This window comes from Tachypleus tridentatus, chromosome 9 (assembly GCF_004210375.1).
Source record: "Tachypleus tridentatus isolate NWPU-2018 chromosome 9, ASM421037v1, whole genome shotgun sequence".
In the NCBI taxonomy this organism is placed as follows: Eukaryota; Metazoa; Arthropoda; class Merostomata; order Xiphosura; family Limulidae; genus Tachypleus; species Tachypleus tridentatus.
Window position 1 is genome coordinate 132,877,442 of NC_134833.1, and position 21,687 is coordinate 132,899,128.

Here is a 21,687-nt window from a genome sequence, read left to right on the forward strand (position 1 = left end):
CAGAAAGAGACTGCACAAGTTTAACTTGCATGGGAGGTGTGCAAGGAGGAAACCTTTGTTCTCTAAGAGAAACATCAAGACCAGACTGCAGTTTGCCAGAGAGAATGTAGACAAAGACCAGGACTTCTGTAATAATGTTTTTTGGACAGATGAGTCCAAAATGGAATTATTTTGACACCAGAACAGAAGACATGTGTGGCGTAAACCAAGTACAGCATTCCAGTAAAAGAACCCCATACCAACTGTGAAGCATGGAGACGGAAGTGTCATGGTTTGGGGCTGCTTTGCTGCAGCAGAACCTGGACAGCTCACAATCATAGAATCCACCATGAATTCTACTATGAATCAGAGGGTGCTTGAGGATCATGTGAGACCATCTGTAAGAAAATTAAAGCTGAAGCGAAACTGGACCCTGCAACACGACAATGATCCAAAACATACCAGTAAATCCACCAAGGACTGGCTGAAAACTAAGAAATGGAGAGTCCTGGAATGGCCGAGTCAAAGCCCAGATCTTAATCCCATTGAGATGCTGTGGGGTGACTTGAAACGGGCTGTACATACAAGAAACCCCTCAAACATCTCACAGCTGAAAGAATTCTGCATTGAGAAGTGGGGCAAACTTTCTTCAGACCGATGTCAGAGACTGGTAGATGGCTACAAGAAGCGTCTCACTGCAGTTATTTCAGCCAAAGGTGGTAACACTAGTTTTAGGGGGTAGAGTGTCCTTACTTTTTCCTCAGTTATAATATGCATTTTTGTAGAATTACATTTACAGATGATCTTGAAAAGTCTTTTCTTCAGTTTTAATTGTTTAGTTATATCCCTATAATCTCTCAGTATTGTTAAAATTGAGACTAAATATCTATATATCCAAAAATGTAACAAAACTACACAGGCTTTCATAAAGTGTCCTAACTTTTTCACATGACTGTATAATTTCTACTATTATTGCAAACAGTTAAAAATTGAGAAAATTCAACGTAAATGGCACAAAGCAGAGCCAAAGCATCGATCATTTAGAAACGTGTATTTTTAACGTAGTGCTGAAACTCGTTTTTTGTTAATTAATTAATTAAAGTATATTTTGTCTTCCGCATGTTTATTATGAGAGTGATTATGATTGAATTGGAAGTATTTTTGTTTTATAAAGTAGAAGTTACATGTTTGGAACAAATCTGGTTAAACAGCCCAAAAAATTAAGAAATTTTCTTAGTTTACTAGATGCAAGGATGTCCAATCATGAATACCATCCTAGTTTAGAATATATTTGAGGAAACAGCTAAAATATGAAATTACCATTGTTCAGAGAATGCCTGAGGAACCAACCAGAATATACAACATTACATTAGTTTATAGGATGTACAAGAAACTAAAGAAAATATACAAGACTATCGCAGTTTAGAACATTTCTGAGAAACCAGTCAAAATGTGAAATACTATCGTAATTTATAACGTGATTTGTTCTACTTGTTCCATTTATCATACCTGCACCAGAATGAAGAGTTTGAACACGTACTTTTAACGAATCAGCAGAGCCAGAACTATTTACAAACTAAGGGTATTGTTAGAATTTCTCAAACTATAAATATGTCTAAACTAGCTTATGATGTTTATTTTATAACTTTATGAGCCATTTCCGAGGTTCGCTATCTTCTAACTTTTATAGTGTTGTTTATTGTACTTTGTAATTAAATTTCGAGGCAATTTGTTATACTTGTACTACTTGGCATTTTGTTAAAAATAACAATGCTTTTAGGTAATATGGGCTTGGCATGGCCAAGCGTGTTAAGGCGTGCGACTCGTAATCCGAGGGTCGCGGGTTCGCGCCCGCGTCGCGCCAAACATGCTCGCCCACCCAGCCGTGGGGGCGTTATAATGTGACGGTCAATCCCACTATTCGTTGGTACAAGAGTAGCCCAAGAGTTGGCGGTGGGTGGTGATGACTAGCTACATTCCCTCTAGTCTTACACTGCCCTAAATTAGGGACGGCTCGGTGCAGTGGGCTAACAACCTACTCACTTAAATACCTGTTGAAGAATCCGCAAGCGATTGCGGCCCTATGTTCCTTGATGGAATCTAATGGTGATAACTAACTTAGCTGATATAATAATAACAATAAAACAAATGAGTAAAATAAGCATACCATCTTAAGTGATTTTGTTACAAAAATATACATGGAGGATACGTAATATTTATGTTACTAATAATATAGAAGGATATACGTTATATTAAAACCATCTTGGTTTTGCAAATCATCAAGTCACGAGACAACCACAACTGATATAAAGTCACAGTGGAATGGAATGTATCTGAACTACATTTTAACGCTGTTTAGTGTTACTAAGGTAGAGTGAGGCTACCATATATTTAGCACTTTGGGGAAAGGTTATGTAACAGCCTTTTTTTTTACATTTAGATCATGAAGATGTGTTCAGATTGTAGATTTAAAATTTCCAAGAAGGGAATATATATAGCACTAACTTAATGGTATCAGACAGAAAAGGAATATTGATCAGCCTGAGATATCAGGACCATCTAGAAAGAGACCTGATACAAGTCGTACCCTAGTCATGATAAGCAAAATGATGCATCTCCTAATAAATAAGAATCTACGAACATAAAAGTCAGGGGCAAAAACTCTTTATGTGTCTTAGAATACAGTATGTAACATGATAAAAGCATTTCCGTTTGAAGGTTGACGCAACTCAAGTTACTTTCGCGACCTATCCTTTCATCCATCGTCTCATACCTCAAGTAGTTGGAGAATGAAACAAATATTCATGTCACGAATAAGATGTGTCGCTCATATCACCCTCAGACTATTGAAACATACACTGTGAATTCATTATCCTCGTACACTAGATGAATCATGGAAAGCAGCAGAGACGAGTGGTGCGATTTGGACATAAAAATCCTTATGATGTACATCTTTAAAATGGAAACTGTGCTCTAAGGCAATTTAAAGTTACATACAGAGCGAGTTCAACCAGACGCGGGTACGTGTAACGTAACGGCGTGGTAGATCTTCAAATATTTTTTTAACATGACGTACTCAGCCTCTGTATCATTATTACTACAAGATTATATTGCGTAATTTGAAAAGACATGATAAGCTCAAATACGGTAGATGTGATATCATTGGCTAGTTAGAGAGGGACTCATATCTACTCATTCATAAACGTGGAACTGCTCTGGTTACAAACTTTAAAAAAAAAACAATCATTCTGAGAACTTTGAAAGTAGTTGAATATCAAATCAAAACTTTAGTTATAAAACACTTCCGAAATTGCCCCTGAAGTGGTTCAGCGGTAAATCTGAAGTCTTGTAACGCTAAAACCGCTAGAACTTCAAGCAGGACTCATTATGAATCTAAAACTGGACTGATTAGTTTCTTCAGAAGATTCTTTCTCAGACTATTTAGCATAGTTCAATTCTTTCTACTAATCATATAATAAAAAGAATATTAGTCCTATGAACCGTAGGATACGTGTGTTTGGTTAGAGTTTTATCCTTAACAAATAAATACTATGATGAAAATGTAACCTACTTATTTCACTTTTCTTTCGGTCTTCTTCTGCTGTTAGAAACGTGTCTGATATGTGTACAGTTACTTCCCACACTTTCGATCTTTATTCCACTTTACATTCACGTCAGGATACCCGTGCTGAATAAGTAATGTAAGCTGTAAAAGGTTTACAACATTTATAATTCAGGATACTACATGTCGGAGTAAAGTCACAAACAAAACCTAAAAGTGAGGCGTCCAAGCAGAAAAAATAAATAGCAATCAGCATTCAATTATAAGCGGAAACCAGACGTCTTTTTATATTACTTCAACCGCACTGTTGGAAAAGCTAAGAATAAATAATACGTCATAGGCGTTATAAAAAACAAACAAACGCAATTTACGAATATAGCATGAAGTGATTTATTGTTTCTTTGTTTTGGAATTTCGCGCAAAGCTACACGAGGGCTATCTGCGCTAGCCCTCCTTAATTTAGCAGTGTAAGACTAGAGGGACGGCAGCTAGTCATCACCACCCACCGCCAACTCTTGGGCTACTCTTTTACCAACGAATAGTGGGATTAACTTACACATTATAATGCCTACACGGCTGAAAGGGCGACCATGTTTGGTGTGATGGGGATTCGGACCCGCGACCCTCCGATTACGAGTCGAACGCCTTAACCCACCTGGCCATGCTGGGCCAAAGTAATTTATACCTTCTATTAACTATTCAATGTTTGCTTGCATGAAAAGAAATTTGGTAAAGACATCAAGAGACATAAATTCGATTTCTGCCTAAAATGTTTTGGACAAAAGCGCTCGCCCGGCATGGCCACGTGGGGTTAAGGCGTTCGACTCGTAATCCGAGGGTCGCGGGTTCGAATCCCGGTCGCAATAAACATGCTCGCCCTTTCAACCGTGGGAGCGTTATAATGTGACGATCAATCACATTATTCGTTGGTAAAAGAGTAGCCCAAATGTTGGCGGTGGATGGTGATCACTAGCTGCTTTCCCTCTAGTCTTACACTGCAAAATTAGGGACGGCTAGGGCAAATAGCTCTCGAGTAGCTTTGCGAGAAATTCAAAAATCAAAACAAACAAACAGACAAAAGCCCCTAGCGGCTTATAGGTAAGTCCGAAAGCTTATAGCAATAAAAACCGGGTTTTCATACCCGTTATGAGCATAGCACAAATAGCCCATTGTGTTGCTCTATGCTTAATAACAAATAAAGCTGGATAAAAATATTTACACTTAATTTACGATAAATAAATTCGTCATTTTTCGATTAACTCTTCATTATCAAAAAATAAAATGTTTGATAAAATATAAATAAAGTTGTTGTTTTGAATTAATCACACACCTACACAATGGGCTATCTGTGCTCTGCCCACCGCGGATATCGAAACCTGGTTTTTAGCGTTGTAAGACATACCGCTGAGCCACTGGGGAGCTATAAATAAAGAGTTATTAAACATAGTAAAATATTGCTTTTATAAAATTGGCACTGAGAACAGGAACATTTCGTTACGTGAGATTTACTCGGTAGAACTCCGTTTTAAAGTGTCATTTTTAAACATTATATTATAAATGCCTTAAAATGCTAAAATAACCTTTAGTCTGGCTACACCAAAATGGTCAGAAAGTAAAACAATTCAATGGTTTCTGTTATACACACACATGTATGACAAATACACGTCTTCCTTTCAGTAGCATAGCGGCAAGTTTGTGGAGCTATAATCTGTGAAACCAACAAACTAATAACAATATCAATTTGTGTTATTGCTACAAGTATATATTTTGACCAATTGAAAAGTCTATGTCCGGCATGGCCTGAAGGTTAGGGCAGGGTAGTGTTGACAAGCTGATTTCCTTCTTGTCTGTCACACCAAAATTAGGGACAGATAGCTTTGCGAGAAAATTAAAACAAACAAAAGTGCAATGAGAGAATTATATCTGTCACACTATACGCTCACTTTCATCAATAATGTATCGGAGAAAAATCTCGTAAGTAGTAGACCACCCTGTACATATTCTTGATAGTGGTCAAAGTATGTGTCCAGGAAACTTGGCCCAATCATTAATCATCGTATTGTAATAATAACAATAGTAATTTCTAGTATAAATCAGAAAGTGTAAGCACAAATCAGCCAGCAATGAGGAAGTGACCAACATTGTACTTGTCACCTCTCAAGTCTAAAAAAATACCTAAACACCAATAAAAAAACATTAATTTGGCACCATATTTATCAAGTCATCCACTCATTACAAAACAATGTTTCAGTTTCTCGAACATTCGTTGTTTACTATATTTTTAATCCCGTTTTATCATATTGTGTCTGTATGTTGTCTGTTATTTAAACGCGAACTAAGCTTTGGATAACTGTATCTGCTTTTAAGACTTGTTTAATGTTTCGTATTCGTTCAATAATTTCTCTTTTATACTGAAAACAGCCAGTGGTATACTTCTGTTTCTCTTAGCTACTTTTGTCTCTGTTCACTGCAGGGAATTGAGTCCCGGATTTTCGCAATGAAAATCCTTAAACTCATCGATGTAAAACCAGACTGTAGGCAGTTTTAAATTGGAATAAATTTTCAAACTCAAATTAGTGTCTAACTTTGAAAAAGAAGATAGAAAATGATTTGTAATCCTGAATTAGAAGGTTCTTTTACATATGATTTCATTCCAACTTTTTAAGTGGGTCTTAAATAATCTAGAGACCAAGGTAGATTTGAGAGACGAATCACTGGCAGCCAGTTTAGTCCAGCAAAACCAGTAATGCTCCATATTTTGTTTTCTATGACTCACTTCTTACGTTCTTTCTATTGCAAGATTATGCCAAATACCTAATTAGACAATTTCAAATGCTGTGAGCATGGCTTATTTCTTTTTATTAGTTACTATCATTTTTTATTGTTGTAAATATGCGTGTTGGTTCCAGTCTGTTCGTGTTCCTCTGTAAAATAATGTTCTTTACTCAGGAAATTAATTTTCCCTTTAAATTATAAAGCCACCCAGTTTTATTTATAAGAGATGCAGATGTCTAATCACGATTGGACATAGAAGACTACGTGTTATATAGCATAAATTTTTCCCATAAGCCTATTTTACTCAAACTTTAACAAATTGTGAACAAGTTTCTTTCTTCTTCTTTGTTTTGGACTTTGATAAACGATTTTTATTAACTTTAAGATACTATTGTTAAAAACAAAATATTTAGGCAAATACGTTTTACGAAGTATTAGCTTGCTTTGAGCATTAATAACCCGGATTTCTGTTTAATATGCTTTGTACACACGTCAAGATAGCAGCAATAAAAACAAATTAAAAACAGTCTAACCAGACTATGAGCTTTGTTAGTAAAGTAAACTGAGCCATTATAAGTTGTTGTTTGTTTTTTGGTCTCCAGCGGCTCAGCGATAAGATTGAAAGTTTATAATACTCTTTGTTTTTGGTGTGTGTGTAATTAAGTACAAAGTTACACAAGGGGCTAACTGTGCTCTGCCCACCATGAGTATCGAAACCCAGTTTCTTGTAGACATACCTCTGTGCCATTGGGGTCTTCCTAGTCGACTTCAGCGTATTTTGTTACAATTGTAATTGCTTCTACAACCAATTAAAAAAAAAAAGAAATAAATAATTATATGCGGGTTTTAACAGCTTATGGCATCTATTAGATTATTCATATTATTTACTTTTATTTTGTCATTAAAAAAAGACAAACTTGACGTAGTTGTTGTTTAAAGTTTAAAAGATCTATATTCTGAGAGTTATTAAAACAAACTTATTTGTATTTTTCTAATAAATACTCCCCTATAACAAAGTCATGGGGTATAAAAGCTTAATTGTCGTTATTTCGAATACAAGCAACAACAAACCTTCTCGATGATCAGATGTTTATTGTTCGTGTGTTTCAGAATATTCGCGCACACCTAGCTACATAGAGGGATATATTATCATATCTTTCCTTAACATTGTTTAGAGAGACAGCAGCTAGTAAAATAGCACCCACTGTCAACTCTTATAATAGATAGACTTTGATCGTCACACTTATAACTCATCAACACCCTTGAAGAATAAAGTGCGTTTTTACTGCAACGGAATCCCTATATTCGCAGTCTGATTGCGCTAACCACTGTACTACGCCTGGTCTCTAATCAGAGGAATTAATCCAAAGTTTCTATAAGATAAACAGATGGCGTGGGATGTGTATTTTTAGTAATAAACAACTAAAGTATTATAAAACATTTTTATTAAACAGACAGTCAAAAGAGAAAAGTCCTTACAAATAAACTTTCATTTTTATTTTGTCATTGTAATTCTAAACATGTTACGTCTTAATATGTTTCAGGACAATAACATTCCTCGCTACTGGAGATGATAGAGTAATTTATATCGATGGCTTGCCTGAAGTGTATGATTCATATACCTGTGATATTTCTACTAGTTATCAACATGTCAAGGTAAGTATCGAATTGCACTTTACAGCGTTTGACTTTTATTAACCTTTTTTTTTAACTTTACTTGAAATTATGTTATTGTTTTTAACTATGAATCGTACATTTACTGTACTCTCTGTTAACTTTAACATTTATTTTCTATATTTTGAGGCATTTGCTCTGCATACACCAAGGGTATTTTTACTCTCCATTGATTTGCTAAGGTAGGCATGTCTTCTGTGTTTTGAAGAATTTAGACTATATAGAGCAAGGGTACTTTAGAACTTCCAAGTTGGCAAGATATTAATGTTTTGTGTATTTTTTGTGTAATATTTTGGTTACGTAAATAGATTTTGAATGAATGAAATGATTATCTTTAAACAGCAAAAAAGTTTTTAAACGCAATTTAAAAATCAAGGATTAAAAACAAAATAAATTGGAGTGTCTTAAGACCAGCTTGTTTAACAAGGGTTAGATCTTATCTTCTGGTATTAATGATTTCTAACTAATTTATAGATACATTTTTAAACAGTTGACAATGTTTTGTTTTCTTATTTCGTGCTGGTAAGATTATGTGTTTATGATCATGTGTGATAACATTTACTGTTTGAAAAGTATTTCATCGTAAAAACTCTCTTTCATTGTTTTCAAAATGATCTGATATTAATTATATTTACGAACCTTGATCTGACTGTTTCTTAATATTGAAAAACGAAATTTGAAACTAGACTGCTAAGATATACCCTTCAGCTTAATATGCTAAAATAATGGGGTTTTTTTAGTAATAAAACAATAATAAGTCAACTATAGTTATGTTCAATATAATTAGTATTCGTTTCTCCTGCACGACGTAATTTAACCTTCTCTGAATTTCTGGAAGTAGGTATGTTTTCATTACAGCGTGCAAACAAAATTGTCCTGCATTTGTTTGGATTATTGTGTAAATTAAAAATTAATAAACTTTATTAAGACTCGGTTAATATGTTTAATAGGCTGCTTCCCTAGCAACAACATTTATACTGTCATCAAAGTGTTTACAGGAGTAATGTGAAATGTGTGGTGTTTTAGTGAGCGCGTATCTATCTTTAAACTCTTTTTCTTAAAAAATGAGGTTCGATTCCCATCATTTAAAGAACTATTATAAATGACGAAACAAAAACATTATCTGCTTTAGTTTTTATTACTTAAAATATATATCTTTTATGTTATCTGTTGCTGTTACTATATACAGGGTGTTCGGAAAGTCACTGTCCACTTTTGTCTGTTAATCAATATATAAGTGCACAGTGACTTTCCGAACACCCTGTATATTAGAAGTGTACAAAATGTGTGACGTTTCTATTTGGAAAGTTAGAAATATGTGACGTAATCGATTTGGAGGTCTTAGAACCAAAATACTCGATTATCTATAGGTTTTCTCCTGTGATATCTCTAATAAACACTTCCATGCACTGGAGTCTAGTAAAGATATAATAGTCTAACAGACAATACATTCTCACTCTGTGTACCCTTCCGTAGAAACTTGGTAGCACATAAGATCATGTTTGCAATAAGGGCTTAGTACAAGAGTTTGATTACACAAATAATGAACTTAAAACTTTACCTGCTAACCAATGATTGCTAGATAATCTTTAATCAGTTTTATGGTAAATAAAACCACCACTTGTTCACTACTTCGGTACAAATCTAATCGTATGAGGCTTAATTAAGTATTAAGGAAATGAAATGTTTAGTAGTTCGATACCTGTTTACTAAGTATATAGAAACTTCAAGCAGATTAATTCACTCATTAACAACTTGTTTCAGGATTAAACTGGGAGTACTTCAGTGTTAGATGGAGATTTATTCAGTACTAAGATGTTTTGATTTAAGGTTAAAAAATCAGTAAAACAGAAATTAGCTGATCATTGACAAACCGAAATGTGAATGAGAATTAGTTCAGAGTTAAAAAGAAATAATCTCAGTGTTGAACCAAAACTGGTACACTGTTAAACTGTCTTTAATTCAATACTACACAGAAATTAATTAGTTCTAATTCATTATTAACTCAGTATTAAAATAATTTTTGTATTTAATAATTTTGTATTTCTGTTAAACTGGTATTTTATGGGTTAGGCTAAATACCTCATTTGCTGTTTGATTGTTGTTGTTTAATTTGAAATCTTAGTTAAAGTTGCAGGCGCTGGTTTATTAGTTAATAGTGTTTACACTTTGAAGTAGTTATTATAAGTGTTATACACTTTGAAGTAGTTAGTATAAATGTTATACACTTTGAAGTAGTTATTATAAGTGTTATACACTTTGAAGTAGTTATTATAAGTGTTATACACTTTGAAATAGTTATTATAAGTGTTATACACTTTGAAATAGTTATTATAAGTGTTATACACTTTGAAATAATTATTATAAGTGTTATACACTTTGAAATAGTTATTATAAGTGTTATACACTTTGAAATAGTTATTATAAGTGTTATACACTTTGAAGTAGTTATTATAAGTGTTATACACTTTGAAGTAGTTATTATTAGTGTTATACACTTTGAAGTAGTTATTATAAGTGTTATACACTTTGAAGTAGTTATTATAAGTGTTATACACGTTTTTCTGATTGAGCTCTCCGTTTCAATATTTACATTTTAGCCCACGTGCTAACGGTAAAAAAAAAATTTAAATTATTGTCAGTTTATGACGTACTAACTAAAACTTCTGGTGAACACATTAAAGATGGTTTTTACTTTAAAGTAAAAGTTTAACATCCAATGCACACACACGGCTTACGTCCTTAGCACTGTATCAATACTTTCCTCTCGTTTCAATGATAATGTTAACAAAATTTGTTATTATTACCGCGGAATAATAAAGTATTTATTTAAAAAATTAAAAATAGATCCAGCCACGATTGTTCTTCACGTCATAAGTTGTTTATTTTCAATTTTCTAAAAGTACGATAAAGTTAATTATAAGGTATTAAAAACTGTGAAGATATATTCCTTTATCTCATGCTTTATGATCGACTTTTACATGGATTTAATCAATATTTTTTTTCGCGTTCATTAGGCAAGAAATTTTGGATTTCGACAACATATTGCCTGCCAACCCCAAAAACTACGATAACCTGCAACCTCCAAGAGAAAAAGGTAAAATTTCTTTTGAGTTCGGCTGTTTACTGAGGTCTTCTGAGTTTTGTAGGTGGCTCTGTAGAGAAAAAAAAAAACTTATGTTAAAAGCAACAAAATTTATGTCCTGTAGAACACAAGTCCGGATTTTGAATACCTAAAACACACATTCAAGTTAAAAACAACACAATATTTGTGGGTTGACAAGACATAATACAAATATATTGACTTAAGCATATTCTGCGTAGTAAATTTACACATCCTGCATATCCATAATAGAAGGATGAGTTCGAACGACAGCAAAATAAGCACAATTTTGAATTATAAACTGCACATCATTTGTGCTGATAACAAAAAACCCTGGATGAGTGTTAATGTCGTTAAAGTAATCAACTGTGGGTGTACGAAACACGATTTGTATTGATATGTAATCAACTGTGGGTGTACGAAACACGATTTGTATTGATATGTAATCAACTGTGGGTGTACGAAACACAATTTGTATTGATATGTAATCAACTGTGGGTGTACGAAACACAATTTGTATTGATATGTAATCAACTGTGGGTGTACGAAACACAATTTGTATTGATATGTAATCAACTGTGGGTGTACGAAACACAATTTGTATTGATATGTAATCAACTGTGGGTGTACGAAACACAATTTGTATTGATATGTAATCAACTGTGGGTGTACGAAACACAATTTGTATTGATATGTAATCAACTGTGGGTGTACGAAACACAATTTGTATTGATATGTAATCAACTGTGGGTGTACGAAACACAATTTGTATTGATATGTAATCAACTGTGGGTGTACGAAACACAATTTGTATTGATATGTAATCAACTGTGGGTGTACGAAACACGATTTGTATTGATATGTAACCAACTGTGGGTGTACGAAACACGATTTGTATTGATATGTAATCAACTGTGGGTGTACGAAACACGATTTGTATTGATATGTAATCAACTGTGGGTGTACGAAACACGATTTGTATTGATATGTAATCAACTGTGGGTGTACGAAACACAATTTGTATTGATATGTAATCAACTGTGGGTGTACGAAACACGATTTGTATTGATATGTAACCAACTGTGGGTGTACGAAACACGATTTGTATTGATATGTAATCAACTGTGGGTGTACGAAACACGATTTGTATTGATATGTAATCAACTGTGGGTGTACGAAACACGATTTGTATTGATATGTAATCAACTGTGGGTGTACGAAACACAATTTGTATTGATATGTAATCAACTGTGGGTGTACGAAACACGATTTGTATTGATATGTAACCAACTGTGGGTGTACGAAACACGATTTGTATTGATATGTAATCAACTGTGGGTGTACGAAACACGATTTGTATTGATATGTAATCAACTGTGGGTGTACGAAACACAATTTGTATTGATATGTAATCAACTGTGGGTGTACGAAACACGATTTGTATTGATATGTAATCAACTGTGGGTGTACGAAACACAATTTATATTGATATGAAATATTTTTATTTTTGGCAAAATTATTAAGGCTATCTGCAACTATTTCTAATTTTGAGTTACTGAGCAGAGAAAAGATAGTTGTCAGTTGCACCCTACTACCAACCAACCACTCTAAGAAACTAACTGTCACGTTTATAACACACTCATGGCCAACTCTAAAATACAATGCTCTGCCACAGTAATATCCCCGGAAATAATAGCCCCATTCTTATTAGGAAATAATACGCGGTTCATGTTAATTTACCTACACCTTTTTTTTTTTTTTAGTGTAGAAACAGCAGTGCATGATAGCATGTTACTAGTTGGTGCAACAGCCTGCAAACCCTCAGATTGGAGTTTAAAGACAGAGAATTAGCAGCTGTCATGTGCATGTTGCCAAATACATGCAATCATACTATATTGAAGACAATTCTATATGAAAAGCAAGCCAATTAAACTGTTGAAATTAGAAAATAAACAGAAAAAGAGCACATGTTCGTAGCTTCTCTCCTCATTACTATCACATGTTCGTAGCTTCTCTCCTCATTACTATCACATGTTCGTAGCTTCTCTCCTCGTTACTATCACATGTTCGTAGCTTCTCTCCTCATTACTATCACATGTTCGTAGCTTCTCTCCTCGTTACTATCACATGTTCGTAGCTTCTCTCCTCGTTACTATCACATGTTCGTAGCTTCTCTCCTCGTTACTATCACATGTTCGTAGCTTCTCTCCTCATTACTATCACATGTTCGTAGCTTCTCTCCTCGTTACTATCACATGTTCGTAGCTTCTCTCCTCGTTACTATCACATGTTCGTAGCTTCTCTCCTCATTACTATCACATGTTCGTAGCTTCTCTCCTCGTTACTATCACATGTTCGTAGCTTCTCTCCTCATTACTATCACATGTTCGTAGCTTCTCTCCTCATTACTATTGCTCAGTTTTTTTCTCAGATCTTTCTATTTGCTTGTCCATTTTCACAGGAATGCACATCTGTTTTTGAAGGTGCCTTGAGCTTGTTAAACAACGGTATGTTAACTGCAGTTTCGAAGCTAAATTTAAGTGTTAAAATACCAAACGTTAAGATTGTTTCTAAATTTCCACAGTACACGGTACCGTCCCGTACAACTTTCAGAACAAAGAACAGTTATGCAACAATTGCACTAAAGTTTCTTGTGTCCCAGTTGTGAAATGTTCCTGACTTTATCCTCGATAACATGGTTCTCAATCGAAGCGATGTTGCTTTCTAAGTGACAGGTATAAAACTGTGGTCTGATTAATTTATATGCAAAAACGATTCGTTTGGGTTGAGAAAATATTTTACATAGAAGAACGAACAACGTTTCGACCTTCTTCGGTCTAATTAGTCTGTCTTTACGGTTTATATAGTAATAATGTTCTATAAAGTTTAAGGATCTCACAAACAGCCGAATTCTTAAAGATTTTAATTTTTTTGTTGCCACATAATTTTATTCAAAGAAAGAAAATCAGAGGGCAAATATTAACTCATCATAAACCTTTGTAGTAGAAATGGCGTTCTCGTGTATTACTAAGTGTTTGGCCCGACATGGCCAGGTGGTTAAGGCACTCGACTCGTAGTCCGAGGGTTGCGGGTTCGAATCTCAATCACACCAAACACGCTCGCCCTTTCAGCTGTGATGACGTTATAATGTAACAGTCAATCCCACTATTCGTTGGTAAAAGAATAGTCCAAGAGTTGGCGGTGGGTGGTTGATCACTAACTGCCTTCCCTCTAGTCTCAGTCTGCTAAATTAGGGACGGCTAGCGCAGATAGCCCTTGAGTAGCTTTGCGCGAAATTCAAAAACAAAACAAAGAAAGTGCTTAAGTGTAAATACAATTATTTACACGAAAAGAAATTTGTTGAAATGGCAGTGAGGATTATCCAATGTTAAGGCTAACAGCAACTAAGATCGTCTGTTGTTCATTAAATTATTCGCCGAACGTGCCTGATGATTAAGATTACGGGCTGCAGACGTGTTCAGCGTTCGTAACGTGGAAGACGCTGTGGTAGCGTTATAAAAGTGGCAGTTAATCCTATTATTAGGTTTAAAGACCCAGACAAATCTTTAGTAGCAATGGATGATGTTGTCTGACTGCATTTCCTCTGTATCTCTGGTAAGACAGCGGTCAGTTTATGGACTTTCAATGCTGAAACCCAGGATTCGATTTCTTGCCTCGAACTCAGCAGATATTTCAATATGGCTCTGCTATAAAACAAATACACAAACGATCTCCTCTGGTCGGTATTTCAGTAGTTAAGAATGGCTACAACCTAGTCCTAAGGATCTCTGGTTTGGTCGTTTAAGCAACGTCGGTGTAAGATGATGTTCATGTGAAAATTTTATTATGTTAAATGTACGTGAAATTTACTTTAATATGTTCAAAAGGAAAAATAAATAAACGAGCAAAACAAATTCGTAAGAGATTTGTCTGAGACGGTTTACCCCTTTGGACACGTTTCAAAACGTATGATGCATTATTTTCTACGTATGTGCAAAAGTTTTAAGAATGCAAAAACTCGTGGTTAGACTAAAAAAATTGTCTTTGTTTTTGTATGTATATAAATACAAACGGTTGGATGTTAACCAAGTAGTTTTCAAAGTTCCATAAATAAGTAACCATCGTTTGCAGAGCTAATCATCTGAAAACTATTTTATTTTAAACTTTTATAGTCCCAACTTCACTGTATAATATACAATAAAAAATACGTAGTCTTAAAACTGAAACACCAGCTAGAGTACCCAATTAACAGTTCGATGCATTCTAATTACATTTAGTTTTCTTATGTATTCATTTATGACATTCACTAGTTTTAGGCAACTTATTATATTCGATTGGCTTTGTATATTTAGTTCTGATCCACGGTCATCATACTTTAGTCAAAGTTCTTAATAAATTTAACATTAGAGCATTACTTCAAATTCTCAGACATAGAAACACAGAATCTCAGTCATTCTTTTATAGCACTGATAATTTCTTCTTTTAAATAGGATTTGAAAAGTTTTAATGTTAATTTAACTTTGGTTAAAAAGGGTCTATGAAGTTGTTCTACAAAACTATTTGATTACAGGTTTCATTTGGTTAGCGTCATTAGATGAGACTCTATCACAGAATAAAACGAAAAAAAAAGTGTGTTAATGTGCTACAAATACTGTGCCAAATACGTAGATCGAACCTAAAATTTTCACGTTCAAGCGCGTTATTACGTCCCAAAACTCAAAGCGAAAAAATGAAATAAAATTAAAAGCTTTTCAAAGCATTTATTTTCAGTTAAAAAAATGAATAAAACTCACAGCTTCAAGCAAAATTCGAGTAGTATATATATATAAGGTGATTTCTTGCAAATAAATGACTACATAATTTCACAATGAATGAAGACTTCACGTAGGAAGTTGCAATAAATTTTCTAAAAAAAGTTATTTCATAATTGAACAGAATTCTAACTCACATTCTGTTCCAGCAGCTCAGAACTTGTAGGTGTTTCACTCTGGTTCGATGTCTGAGATGTCCGTAACGAGTTTAGCCTATTTTGTAGCTTTGTGCTTAATAATAATAAAAACATGAGCTAATTCGAACTTGAAAACACAATCTGAACAATAAAAGTAGAAATTATTTGCAGAATTTTCATGTTATTCTGCTTGCAAGTTTGCTTAGATTAATGGTACATTGTTTATTCTATTCGAATTTCGTTTGTTTTCAGTTTTTCTTTGCTAGAAAAGATACATTCAAACTAAAATGGGTATACGCATTTCTAGTTATGCTTGAGTAAGTTAAATTGATTACATTTGAAACGGACGTTTCTTTAGTTATATTATAGAAATAAGCTCAAAACCCCTTTGTTATAAACCTTGATGTTTATTTGTAATTTTGTTAACTTTCGCACAAAATTACTCAAGGGGTATCTGCAGTAACAGTCATTAATTTTGAAGTGATATAATACTAATGAGAATACAGCTACTCAACACCACCCGCCTCCAACTCGTAGGCCACGTTAATCGAAAAATAGGCTTTGATATTCACTCTTATAACGCACCCACGCTCCAAAGTGAAAAGTGCATTTTTTTTTCATAGTCACAGGGTTAGAATCAAAGAAAGTTTTATCCAGAGTTCAACACACTAATTAATAGGATCTGCTTTGCATATTTCGTTTGAAATCTCTTACTTAAATTTTTTTCATTCTGTGCGAGAATTCAGTTCATCCTATTACTAGTTATTACTGTTCGTAATTAGGCCAGAAACGATATACTATCAATATTGTTGTTTTACCTTGGTTTTGGCTTAGGAACAAAATTAGGGACTTCGAAAAAAAAAGAAAACTTACTTAAAGTACGGTAAAATCTTTCGCAATTGGCTGAATTTAAAAGTTTGTTTTGTTTTATATTTCGCGCAAAGCTACAAGAAGGCTATCTGCGCTAACCGTCCCTAATTTAGCAATGTGAGATTAGAGGAAAGGTAACTGGTTATCACTACCCACCGCCAACTCTTGGGCTACTCTTTTACCAACGAATAGTGGGATTGACCGTCACATTATAACGCCTCCACGGCTGAAAGGGCGAACATGTTTAGTGTGACGGGGATTCAAACCTGCGACACTCGGATTACGAGTCAAATCCCTTCACCACCCGGCCATGTCGGACCAAAACCCAGACAAATTATTTTGCTAATTTGGAACCACTGAGGACATTTTTTTAAAAAACTAAATATGAATTTAAACGCGTAACCGTTAATTTAATGGCACAAAACTTGCATGTTTTGCTGTGCCCTTGCGAGAGATAAAAGTTTCGAAAATATTTTGTTATGTTTTATAATTTATTTCGAACGAGTATCTGGTTTATTACGTTACATATTACGAGTTCAAATAGCTTGAAACTGAGTTAAATTGTAATTTGAACTTAGAAGTTACTTAAATGTCAATATGTATTAAATATATGATGTTTGCTTGATATACACAGTTTTCTTTCTTAAAACAAATATATTTTAATACACAAAAAACAATACAATTAATAATAGCGATTATTACTATTAATGATTTATATACAAAAGGTTTATAAACTTACCAATAATATTAAGTCTTATTTATGTTATGGAACTTCCTTGATATCTTATCGAGAGTTCGCGATGAGCGAATTAATTCCGAGTTAACGTAGATACAATTCAGCTCTGTATAATTTACTAGTCTCACGCGGTTTACAAGTTGACTTTTCACAACTGAAATTATGTAATCTTTTCGTAAAAATATTCATGTCAGATGGGAATTCTCTGAAGCTGAATGTTACGAAACACTCGAGCTCTCTAACCGTTTCCGATCAAATGTCTACAGTTTCCATATTAATAAGTGTTAATCATAGTTATACCTTCCGAGGTTTATAGTATACCAACTGTAGCAAACCAATAATATATACTGTCTCTTGGCGCATCGATTTATAAAGTTTAGACAAGGTTTTCGAAATATCAGTCGACAACAATATTGCTATTTACATAATTATATACATTGTTGATTCTTTCATATGAGAATATTCTACAAATTTTTGTAATAGGCGGAAATTTTGCAACACGCACATTTAACAGTATAAGTTACATGCATTTCTAAACATATATTTAACTGAAACACACATCGATGTTAAAATAAATACATAATAATAAATCCGTTACAATTTTAATTTCAAATGTTATTTTTCACATACTGGTGTAAGGCCATCAATAAAACTTGTAACGCTTAACAACAAAGTTTTTTGCATTATAATTTATCTCAGACAAGTCTCCGATTTATTATGGTACGTACGATGTTGCTACGATTTAAAACAGCTGGAAAATTTTAATTCTAATTTAGAAATTAATTAAATTTGGAATGTATTAATTTGTAATACTTGCCAATAAGATTGATGCACTAATATATTTTAAAATACAAGCAATAATACAATTTATAATAACAGTTATCACAAATAGTCATTACAAATAATAATTTCTATACAGCAATATTACAAACTAGCAAACAATACTGAGGCTTCTAACTAGTCTGGCACCGAATCTTTTATCAACGTTCACGTAGAGCGAATTATTTCTAATTTATAAGCAATAGTTTTGCAAACTTACAAACAATATTAAGTGCTCTATCCAATATAGAACTGAGGAATTTGTCGACGACTCACGAGGCGCAAATTACCTTTATGTTGCTACACAGATAGACTTCGTTTGACAGCAATGCTAGCCAGTTCTATTCTTCACACGAGTTTTTCCCTAAGAAACTTTCTAATGTTCTCGTAGAAATACTAACGTCCCAAGTTTATTCACTAAATTTTGTAATGTTCGAAAACTATAAACGTACCTGGTCTAATATATGTTGTTTTTTGATTAATAAGTGTTTGTCACAATTATAGCTTCCGAGGCTTTTAGTATACTGATTACAGCAGACCAATAGTATTATATACAACTATCTCTCGGCGTGTCGATTTATAAAATTTAAGGCGCCATTCTCGAAAATTCACTTGGGAATAATATTCAAAGATACGCTAGTACTTTCGTAAAACATATATTGTTGATTCTTACACTAGAGAATTTTAAACAAATTTAGCGAACAGTCGAAACTTGCTTGATACCTTTTTAACAATGTTAGTTATATACACTTTTAAACGTATATTAAACTGAAACAAAGATAGATGTTAATATATCATTAAAGGCATGATACTTTCCTCCCTAGAAAATTAAAAAAATTATGCAAGTCCCGCCTGTTCTCTAAATTTGGATAAGGTTCTTGAGAGGAAGAATGAACAATATATATGTTTTATGAAAACACTAGCGTATCTTCTAATATTGTTGAACTTTCGATAACATCGCTTAATGAGTTTATATAAGACAGTAATAAAACTGTTATTGTGACAAACGCTTATTAATCGGGAAACTACAGATATCTGACCAGAAACGTTTATAGATTTCGAACATTACGAACTGTTCCACTTCAGAGAAATAACTTCGGACGTTAGTGTTTTTATGAAGCCATTGCATAACTTCAGCAGAAAAAAAAATCCTCACATGTAAAGAAAAGAGCTAGATAGCATTCTTGTCCAGTAAACTGTATCAGTGTTTCAACATAAAAGTAACTTACGCCTCGAGGACCTGAACCGTTGATACACATTTAGTTCCAGAGCAGACTGAATATTGTTTGCCAGTTTGTAACATTTTTGTAGATAAATAATCGTTTGTAACATTTTTGTACATAAATAATCGTTTGTAACAATTATTCGTAATATTCTTTATTATCGATTGTATTGTTGTTTGTATATTAAAATATATTTGTGTTAGGAAAGAAAACTGTGTGTATCAGTTTTTTGGTAAATATCATAAATTTTGCATATATCACATTCAATAAACTTCTAAATTAAAATTTCCGGCTATCTGAAATCCTGATACGTAACGTACGTAACATAAGAAATCAGAGATTCGTCAGAAATAAATTATAGCATGTAACACAATGTCAACCAAATTTGTCATTAAATGGAGAATTAGATAAACAAAATCTAATATAAAAGCTCGGTTTCACAAACTACATTTCATATCGTGTTGTAATGATACCATATACAAAAACGTAAAAAATTTCTATGAAGACGAAAGGCGGAAGACTTTCAAAACGTCGTCCTCTACACTTGTGTCTTCACAACAGACAGTTGCCGTCCGTTCTACAAAGTTTCATCAATTCCTGTTTCCATTTCTCATTCTCGAAATCTGCCTTTTTAAATTAATACATTCTTAGATAGATAAAATCTTAACCGTATGTACAAATCTGTACATAAAAGGTTGCTTGTCTGTCTGTTTAGTATCTAAAGCTGTTCTGAGGAAGTAGCTGAAAAACTTGATGGTTGGTTTGTTTATAATTAGGCACAAAGCTACATAATGGGCTGTCTTTGTTTTGTCCATCACGGGTGTCAAAACTCGGTTTCTAACTTCGTAGGTCTGCAGACATTCCACTGTGCCAATGGATGCGAAAAACTTGATGTAAGAGCTCCAGTGACCCCGCCCCAACAACATGCTTATGAACTTAACACCGATGAAGTCAATAGCAAAAACAGGAAACAAAAGTAAAAAAAGTGAGTGTAATTTCGAACATAGCATGGGTAAATTTGAAAAAAATCGTATATTACGGCTAAAAATAGTGCAAGGTGACAGCCCCCACCACCAACACCACTATTAATATCATTTGATTTTAAGTCTGGCATTTTGAGTTAAAATAGCTAGTAAATAAATAGACTAAAATTAATATGAAAGTAAGAAGGAAGCCATGATTTATATACAGTCGTTTTTTTTTCGTATCACACTATAATTGCTCCTCTGAACCTGAAGACCTAATAAAAGCAGTCCTGCGGTAATTATTACTTGGAGTATTAAATATAGCTTAGAACACTGTTAGAGATGCACGAAAATTCCCCAGAGGTCCATTTTCACCAACTAATGCGGTAAACACTTAATTGCTTTAGCATACAACATATGCTGGAAAGAAGACATAGGAACCGAAGTAATCATTTTCATCTGAAGATAATTAACCAGATACAATCAAGGCATGGCAATCAATCATGTCAAACTTGCGGCAAGATTATTAAAAAAAACAAAAAACAGCTGGTTTATACTAAAGTGCGAAACATTTAAAACAGTTAGATAAATAGATGGATGGATGGATATGATCGATACACAGAAATGTCTGTCTCAGTTTTCATGCAGCTCTCTACATTAGGATTTAACCTGTTCAGTGCCGTAGACGAGATAACTCGTCCAAGCCGATAACACAGTGCCATGAACGAGTTAATTCGTTCTCAATAATACCTAACTTCAACGTTAGATGTCAGTACCATACATGCATTTGACCTACTTGCAAATTGTTTCACTTTCGATCCAAAATGGCGTTACGTAAACAGTTACAAAATGAAGAAGCATTAGAGTTGTATTGTAGCAGCTGAAATGCTTGGCAGTCAACAGGTTAAGACTTTTATCGTAAATCTCTTGTCCTGTTGTCGTAATATGACGACTTGGACTCAACCTAACAAACACGTGATTTCCTGGTGTTAACAGATCTGTTTTACCAACAAAGGTTATTGATTCATCATAT

The 21,687-nt window shown here is 33.7% G+C and overlaps 1 protein-coding gene and 1 long non-coding RNA gene across 2 annotated transcripts in view; one reads left to right on the plus strand and one right to left on the minus strand.

Annotated features, from left to right (window-relative positions):
• Window positions 1–21,687, plus strand: part of LOC143226411 (glycine receptor subunit alpha-2-like) — a 107,745-nt gene that overhangs the window by 21,443 nt on the left and 64,615 nt on the right. The window contains exons 2-3 of the mRNA XM_076457345.1: window positions 7,861–7,972; window positions 11,008–11,087. Coding sequence (XP_076313460.1) covers window positions 7,908–7,972; window positions 11,008–11,087 — 145 coding nt within the window. The 5' untranslated portion in view covers window positions 7,861–7,907. The remainder of the gene's footprint in view (window positions 1–7,860; window positions 7,973–11,007; window positions 11,088–21,687) is intronic.
• LOC143226412 (uncharacterized) lies at window positions 10,899–17,750 on the minus strand. Its single transcript, XR_013014603.1, has 3 exons — window positions 17,651–17,750; window positions 16,042–16,135; window positions 10,899–11,145 (listed from the first exon to the last, which is right to left on the minus strand). It is a non-coding gene; the product is annotated as an uncharacterized LOC143226412 (long non-coding RNA).